An 8,350-nucleotide genomic window follows, 5' to 3' on the forward strand; every position below is an offset into this window, starting at 1 on the left:
GGTTAATCAAAATAAAAAATTAATTAGTGATCAGAGTAAAAAAATAAGTAATCAAAAGTTAAGTTGTGAGAACTTTGTGAGATTTTTCGTTTGTTTCTTGTTTTATTAAAACTAGCTTCATACTGGCTTAGGTGTCTTCTGTCATTACTAAATCTAGAACGTTAACTAAGTGTAACTTTTGCAGTTTGAGGTACGGCAGCAAAACTAGCATAAATTTCTTATTCCTTCTTCACAATTTCACAAATAGAAGATTCGTTCCTACTGTAGGTCTTAACAGTGTATGATATCTTATCTTTCCTTATTATGTCAAGAATTTGCACCTTTTTCCTTACAGGAAGGACTCTGTAACCTCTCTGGTGTATCCGAATTGCCAGCACCATTACTCTTGTGCTTTGGAGCCATTGTTAAGTAACTAAGGGTTACCTGAACACAAGTATATCTGATAACCCAGATGGCTACTAGGTGACTAACCTGGACAAAGGGATGATTCACCTGCTAGGAGGGACAGAGATTTCATCACGCTACTCAGAGTGGCAAACAATTTAAAATTTACCAATTGTTTATTTCTGTAACTTTCCATTTAATATTTTCAGACCATGGTTGGCCTGAAGCCACAGAAATTGGAAATGCAGGTAACAGGAGACTACTATAATTTCCTCTTTCTGTTCCAGGATCCCATCCAGGTTATGACACTACATTTAGCCATCATGCCTCCTCAGCCTCCTCTGGTCTATGACAGGTTCTCAGGTTTTCCTTGTTTTTCATAACTTTGACAGTTCTGTACTGGCCAGATATCCTGCAGAATGTCTCCTAACCTGGGTTTACCTGATATTTTACTCATGGTTAAGACTTGGGTTATAGACTTTTGGGAAGATGCAGAGGTGAAGTACCCTTCTCAACACATCATATCAGGGGTGCATGCTATCACCATGACTTATCACTGATAATATTAACAATTATCTGGCGAGGGTAGTGTTTCACAGGTTTCTCCACTGTAAAGTTATCCCCTACCTTCCCATATTCCACTCTTTGGAAGCAAGTCATTATGCATAGCCCACATTCAAGAGGACAGGGTCTGGAGAGGACTAATCTCTACTTCCCAGAGTGGGGAGGATCTACATGAAGCGTTTGGAATTCTTTTGAAAAGAAGTGTTGTCTTTTCCCTCCCTCCCTTCCTATTATCTGTCTGTCTATCTATCTATCTTTATCATCTATTTACCTATTCTTTGTGCCACAATATCCTGGAGCAGCAGCTGTTTAGAATAACTATGTAATTTATCATCTTCTCCAAGAAGTTTGAGTAAGCAAGGCTGAAAGGGTTTATATAATAAGGCACAAGAAGAATTTCTTTGTGGGAAATCCTTTTGCTTTTACAATCATACTAGGATCATATGTGGACTCCCTGACTGCCCCTGCCAATGAAGGCCAGAATTACATTTGATTAGTTCAAGTCATTTTCAATCTGTGGATGTTTAAAAAAACCTGTTAAAAACCAAAGACAATTTATTGAAATCTTGCTATCATCTTCTGTCTTTGAAAGATTTTCTTATTTAGAGTAATACATCTTCAGTGTATGAGCTATAGAAATATAACTGCCATATACCATTATTAATAATTAATATTTAGTTACTTTTAAGGCAGAGTGGAATCTGGCCAACATTAATATAAATAACATGGGCACCTAACTGGCAATAAATAACTGAAGCATCATATTCAGAAATGTTTGATGAATATTACCTGAATGTGTTTGGGGGTTAAAAAATTCTCAAGAGATTTAAATAATACATATGAAACCAAGTTAACTATTAAGATTTTTTAGTTTTACTTCATATTCCTTCACTTGCTTTAGAGCTAAAGTTTTCCATGGCATTATTGCCAAATTTATACAATTCAATTAAATATTATATAATAGTGAAAAACAGGGGTTAGTAGGTATTCCCAATTATTCCTCCTTTCAATGCTATGCATTTAGGGAATATTTTCCAGTCATCTTTTTGGTCAATAAAAGCAAACAGGAAATAGATGAAATTAGCCTGTCTAATTCTAATTAGCCTATCCACCAAATAATTTTATTTAATAATTTTCACCTATTGGCACATATTCATTCATTTATTTAAGAGGGATTCCTTGAATAGAAGGCACCAGACTAAGCGCTGTGGGAGATTCACTTCTAGAAACAAGGCTACATTAACAGTTGTCATTAAATGAAAAAGTTGTTTTTCAATGGATTGTAATAATCTCTAAGAACTTTCTTTCACTTTAAAGCTGACAATCTTAGTAGCTTTGAACCTACCAACGATGACCAAAATTCTTTAAAATACAGGTATAATAATAAAGTGGGTTCTGGAGTTAAACTGAGTTCCAGCTCCACCCCTTAATAATGATATGACCTTAGACAAGTTACTGAACCTCTCTAAGTTCCACTTTCCTTTCCTGTAAGATGGAGAAGAGAATAATACCTACCTGTACTAACCTTGGGGCATAGTAAGTGCCCAATTAATGTCAATTTATTTTAACATAATATATTGGAATAGATATTAGTGGTCATTTAATATAATTTCTCATTTGTAAATCTTTAACTTTATTTCATATCACTGCTATATGTGTAACATATATTGCAACCAGACTGAATTATACATAGTTCTCTCAACACTGGAAGAAATTTTATACTTCTTAGAAATTCTCTTCCCCTCCTGGACTACCTAGCAAACTGTTACCCTTCAAGACTCAGTCCACACATCTTTCACTCATTTGGTCACTTAGTCATCATCCAAGTTTTTTTTTTTTTTTTTAAAAACACTCACTCTAAATGCCCTCCTCCTTCTGGAAACACATCTATCAGCAAATTAAACATAAGTAGAATCAGCAGTGCTTGGAGAAGTGACTGCTGAATATGCATCTTAGACCATCTTCCACTTTAGAAAACTGATCCCACTTGCCACATGTTCAGTAAAAACTCCAGTTACTTGTAAGATACTGTCCCCCAAATGTATTTATTCTGTATATATTTTGTACCAGCTTTGCTCAGCTTTTAGAAAGCTTTTAGGCCCACTGCTAAGAGTAAACCAGATACTTAGCTGAGACAGAATGTTTTGGAAACATTATGAGCAAGGGACAACATTATGAGCAGTGATTAAAGGGACAAAAGCTTTAACAACTACCCACACAATTCTCTTTCCTTGTGAAACTTAAATATGTCACAGGAAATTAACAATAATTACCAGATTTAACACATGCTGAACAGAATCTTGTTTTCCAGAAAAAGGATGTAATGAGGTGGCGCATGCATTGCACAAACATCCCATGACATACATTAACTGCAAAACATATCTTGAGAACTCTAGGAATTCCTTTGACAATACCTTGTATTACTTAGGAATTCCTGAAAATGAACATCTGTGCAAACTTGAAGCCTAATTACATGCTTTGAAAAATAGTACTTTACTGGAAAAACAGGAGAAAAGGAAAATTGGCAACATGGACGTGTTCTCATATCTCTCTGACATTCTTTAAACAGCATTAAAAGGTACTATGAATAGTTTAAATATAAAAAACACAAGTGTGATTCTATATATGTTTGAATGTGAATACATATACATGTTTTATGTTCAAGTATGCATATAAATAAAGATGTTTAAAACTATCCTTTTGCAAACAAAACAAGAGCAAAGAGCATGTGCTCACCATCGATGTCTTCAAAGATAAACCTGCTGCAGCTGCTGACCAACAGGGCACTGGAGGCTTCAGATGAAACCATTAAGGTGATAACAGGATGGGCACTCTGTGCTTTAGACAGAGGAGGAAAGATGAAAACTGGATACTCTGTGCTTTGGACAAACAGGCCCTTAGAAAGATGCATTTCACGAAGAATTTTTATGAACCCCGCTTTCCATACATAGAAAAGCACTATAATCATTAACCTGGCATTTTTGTTCTTTGTGACTAGCAGTGATCTTTTACCAAGATAATGCGTTGGCCAAAAAGTTCGTTTCGGTTTTTCTGCAAGACGTTACAGCAAAACCCAAATGAACTTTTTGGCCAACTCAATACACCTTGACTACATGTATTTCCTAACAACAAAAAAATTCACATATAAACTAGCCTCCCCTACACTTCTTTGGGGCAGTTTCTTAGAGCTATCTGAAGGCTGTCTCTGGGGCTACGGTCTTCAGTAAGACCCTGTATGAAACTTAACTCACAACTCCCATCTTATGCATTTTTCTCTCAGTCGACACCTTGGATCACTGCATAAGTCTAGTAATATAAATTACTGCAAAATTATGGCTCTTATTACAAAATAAACAACAAACTGTAACCAAAATTAGAACTAAAAGGCCACCTATCTTCACAGGACAATCAGCTTGTTCTCTAAAAGCATAGTCACAAACTATCTTTCAGTCCTGCTCTCAAAGGTATCAGTAGATAGAAGGGGAATCGCTGAAGATGTTAGGGAAAATAAACAAATGGCTGGAGCTTTAGCTTTTAGCTAGATTAACCTAGAAAAAAATGTGCTTAGGAAAAGAGTCCAGAGATTAGCTATGTGGTCAATGGCTGCGGTATGAGGTCAGGATGTCTGTTTCTAAAGTTTTACAAAAAGGAATAACTCAAGCTAAAAGAATGACTCCGCATAAAAAGCACAGGAACAACCCGCCCCCCCCCCGGCCCCCCCCCCCCCCCCCCCCCCCGCCTCAGCAGCTCAGAGGTACAGTCAGCACTGCCCACGGCGAAGAGCCCCATGGGCCATAGACGTCCATGGCCTGGTCCCTCCGTTTATCCACTAACTCTCCCCATGATGATGTGGGGCTCCCGTCTCCACAAGCTCAAGGCTAACAGCTGGGCCCCTCAACATTTCCCCAGGCGACAAGTGCAGCTCTGTGCCTAACCCAGCTCCAAGAGGGGACACATTACAATGGTTGACTCATTTTACATCATTCCCAGTACGGGTGTGGTAGCGTTTTAAACCTGAAAGGCTCGAGTTTGATAAATCCTTGAATTTTTCGGGGGTGGATGGTGCAGTCCCTGTGGGAAAACCTACCCCCTGGGCTCACCTTAGCTGCCCCTCCCTTCCCCCCCCAACTCCCGCCTTCCTCCCTAAATGTCCCGGGCATTGGGGGACACAGCAAGCCTAGGGCGACTTTGAACGTGAGGCAGATGGAACTTTCATTCCTCAGGAGGAGGCTGGGGCCCCGGCGCCAGCACCGAGTGTAGCAGCTTCCAAAGGTGGTGTTGCCGCCGAGTTCCTTGTAGCTCCCGGGTTTCGTGGTTACGTGCGTGCCAGCAGCAACCAAAACCTCCGCCCGCGACTCCCGCTTCCCCAAAGGGGCTAAAGAGCTGGGCACGAGAACCTGGGACGTGCCGAACGCGGCGTGCCTCATGGCGGGCGCTGAGGCCCAGCCGCCGGACTCCCGTTCCTCACAGCGCACGCGCACTGGGGCTCCCACGGTGGGCGGGCTGACGCCTCTACGCTGGCCAATCAACTCGCGGACCCGCACTGCCTCCTCCTCCTCCTTTCTCCCTTCCAGCCTTTCTAGGATCCGGGTTGCACGTGTCAGTGTTTGTGTACGTGCTGCTGCCGCTGGGCGGAGAAAGGCCGGCAGCCAAGGGTTGGGCTGCTAGGGCGCAGCCAGAGCTGTGGCGCGGCGGGGAGGGGTCGGCTCGCTGGTCCTGGGGATCTTTAAATTCTCCTGCTCTTGGGCGGCCTGTGCACTCTTACCTGTCTGTCTGCAGCGAATGCTCCCCAGCTCTGCTCTCCCAAGCACTCCAGTCCTCTACTTTAGGTGGGAGATGCTGTTGCTCGATTGCAACCCAGAGGTGAGACTCAGGCTGCTTTCGTCCTGCAGGCTTAAGCTTCCGGATGTCTGTCTTCTAGGGAGGGCTAGCTAGGGTGATGGTGTACTGACCACTTGGCGCTGCCAAGTCAAGCCTCTTCAGAGTTGGAAAGTTTGGGGAGTGGAGGAAGATTTTCAACCCCGGGAGGGTGTGAGCCTAGACAAAGGCGAGAGGGGTGCTGGAGCTGTTCTTTTCTCGTAGGAGGATAGTCTGAAGCATCTGCTGGAGACCGGGGCCTCAGTCAACGCACCCCCGGATCCCTGCGAGCAGTCGCCTGTCCACTTGGCCGCAGGTGGCGGCCTTGCTTGCTTTCTTCTCTGGCAGCTGCAGACGGGCGCTGACCTCAACCAACAGGTAACTAGGTAACTGATTGTTGCTGTGTGCAACCCTCCCACAAATCCATACAAACATTTCTTAGACGCCAAGATATTCAGTCGCCTCAGTTATTAGAAACGTGACTGTCCCAGCGATGTCCAATAGAGATAGGAGACACGTATATAATTTAAAATTTTCTAGTAGCCACATTAATGAAGTAAAATGAAACATTAAATTTTAGTAACCTAACACAACCCAAAATATCATTTCATATGTAATCAATATAGAACATTACTGACAGATATTTTACATTTTCTTTTGATGTGTCTTCTCAATCTGCTGTGTAGTTTACATTTACAGCACATTTCAGTTCAGACTAGCTACATTTCAGGGTAGCTGGAAGTATGGCTGCTGGCTGCTACATCGGACAGCATTTCCAAGGTCTGCAGCTCACTTCCAAAGGAACAACTGTTCCATTACCAAATTAAAAGTCTCAGGATAGCAGTACTTGTGAGCATGCTCACAACCAATACACTTCCTTACGGAACTTTCTTGGGGTAGTTTGCATCTTCCACTGAATACTGAAGTATGGTGAATTTTAAATTGCAATTTTTTTTACTTATTGTAGGATACTATTTTGCTTTTATTCACTTAAAATTTAATGTATGTATTTGTAGCTGTGCCTGCACGTTTTTACTAATGACAACTTTGATTTAATAGGGCATCAAGTGAGCTTTATAAAAAAAAATTTAAACACTCAGCCCAGTACAAAACTCAGTCCAGTCCGCTTATTCAAATAGCTTCCTCAAACCATAGACTTCACCCACCAATTTCCACAAGAGTGTTTTGGGGAGAGACTAGAATGTGTTGTCTTGTCTGTTAAGGATGTTTTTGGAGAAGCTCCATTACACAAGGCAGCAAAAGTTGGAAGCCTGGAATGCCTCAGCCTGCTTGTAGCCAGTGATGCCCAAATTGAGTAAGTATGAAACCAGTGGCTTCAAATTTTATATTTTCTTGGATTATACTAATAAGACTCATGCAGCTTAATTACATGATGCCTGCCTAATTGATACTTTAATGTTATTTAAATGTTAACTTAGACTGTTAATGATATCTAATACTATTCAATTTGAGTAAATAAAAAATAGATACTAAGCAATGAGGGGTGCAGTTCTGCTCACCTGTCACGGCAGTATGACATCTTAGTTTTGGTTTGGAAAATCCATTCTATAGTTCTCATTGACTTCCTTTGTGTACTTATTGTAGTGAACACAGAATACTCTTTCATTCGTGCAAAAATAAAATGCCCACTCTGCTGTACTCTGTGCTAGCCATTGAGGATAAATAGTGAGCAAAAATGGAATTCCTCTATGCTTCCTTTACCTCTTCTATTCTGCAATCAACAGTTGTATGAGCCCAAAGCGCCTTTGTTAGGAAGATACTAAAAAAGGCTAAACAACTGTCAACTTTTACTTAACTAATTTTTTGTCTCATTCAGTTTATGTAATAAGAATGGGCAAACAGCTGAAGATCTTGCCTGGTCATGTGGATTTCCAGAATGTGCCAAGTTTCTTACAACAATTAAATGTATGCAGACAATAAAATCAAGTGAACAATTGAATAAAGATCATTGTATTCCAGTGCTCAGACAGAAACGAAGTTTTGGAAGTGAAGAAAATACAAATGGGAAAAGGAAGTGTTGGTGAGTAACTCATAGTTTCTTCTTTCTTCCTCCCTCAAGCATCTCAGATTTAGCACAGAATTTATTGTTTCATTTAAATACTGGCAGTCTTATTTCTAGTATATCTTTTCATTCTCATTAACACATTTTAATACTGGTTGTAGTAACTACTACCAGATTCTAGAGATCAAAAATTGTCCTGCATGGTGGAAGATTGGGGAGAAAACCTTTAAAAAAAAAAGTTTTTAATGTTAATATGTTTTTTAACAACAGATGTACTGGTTATGCAGAGGTGTGGAGAAGGTCTTCCCTTCATGCAGATCTACTACTCACCTGTAAGCTATGGCTTTTGGCTCATCAAGTGTGTCTAAACTCCTTCTAAGAAGGAGGAAAACTTTCTTCTAAGTGAAGATAACATTCAAGAATACATGTGTTTACATGCCCATAATGTTCTGGTTGTGCACGCTTTGTCTTTTAATTTATTAAAGGAATGTCTACAGAATAAATTCTTTTCTTTGTGTGATA

The 8,350-nt window shown here is 40.3% G+C and overlaps 2 protein-coding genes across 10 annotated transcripts in view; one reads left to right on the forward strand and one right to left on the reverse strand.

Annotated features, from left to right (window-relative positions):
* Nucleotides 1-5,403, reverse strand: part of LRP2BP (LRP2 binding protein) — a 54,269-nt gene extending 48,866 nt beyond the window's left edge. For 6 of the 8 annotated variants that reach the window (XR_009047735.1, XR_009047734.1, XM_057697118.1 and 3 more), the window contains exon 1: nucleotides 3,685-4,632. Coding sequence is in view for 6 of the 8 variants with exons in the window: in XM_057697118.1 (XP_057553101.1) it covers nucleotides 3,685-3,687 (3 nt within the window). In the remaining 2 variants the exon portion in view is untranslated. Of the gene's footprint in view, nucleotides 1-3,684; nucleotides 4,633-5,199; nucleotides 5,261-5,345 lie in introns of those variants that run through there. The other 2 variants (XM_057697113.1, XM_057697112.1) reach the window with 2 other exon arrangements.
* A 216-nt stretch (nucleotides 5,404-5,619) lies between these two features.
* Nucleotides 5,620-8,331, forward strand: ANKRD37 (ankyrin repeat domain 37). 2 transcript variants are annotated; one of them, XM_057697124.1, is made up of 5 exons: nucleotides 5,623-5,811; nucleotides 6,031-6,183; nucleotides 7,029-7,120; nucleotides 7,643-7,846; nucleotides 8,099-8,331. In XM_057697124.1, coding segments are annotated over exons 1-5 (531 nt in total). In that variant the 5' UTR covers nucleotides 5,623-5,730; the 3' UTR covers nucleotides 8,100-8,331. The 2 variants fall into 2 exon arrangements, with proteins under 2 accessions (XP_057553106.1, XP_057553107.1); XM_057697123.1 differs by lacking the exon at nucleotides 8,099-8,331 and having other exon boundaries at nucleotides 5,620-5,811; nucleotides 7,643-7,850.
* The last annotated feature ends 19 nt before the right edge of the window (nucleotides 8,332-8,350 follow it).

The sequence above is a fragment of the Hippopotamus amphibius genome, chromosome 10 (assembly GCF_030028045.1).
Source record: "Hippopotamus amphibius kiboko isolate mHipAmp2 chromosome 10, mHipAmp2.hap2, whole genome shotgun sequence".
Taxonomy (NCBI): domain Eukaryota; kingdom Metazoa; phylum Chordata; class Mammalia; order Artiodactyla; family Hippopotamidae; genus Hippopotamus; species Hippopotamus amphibius.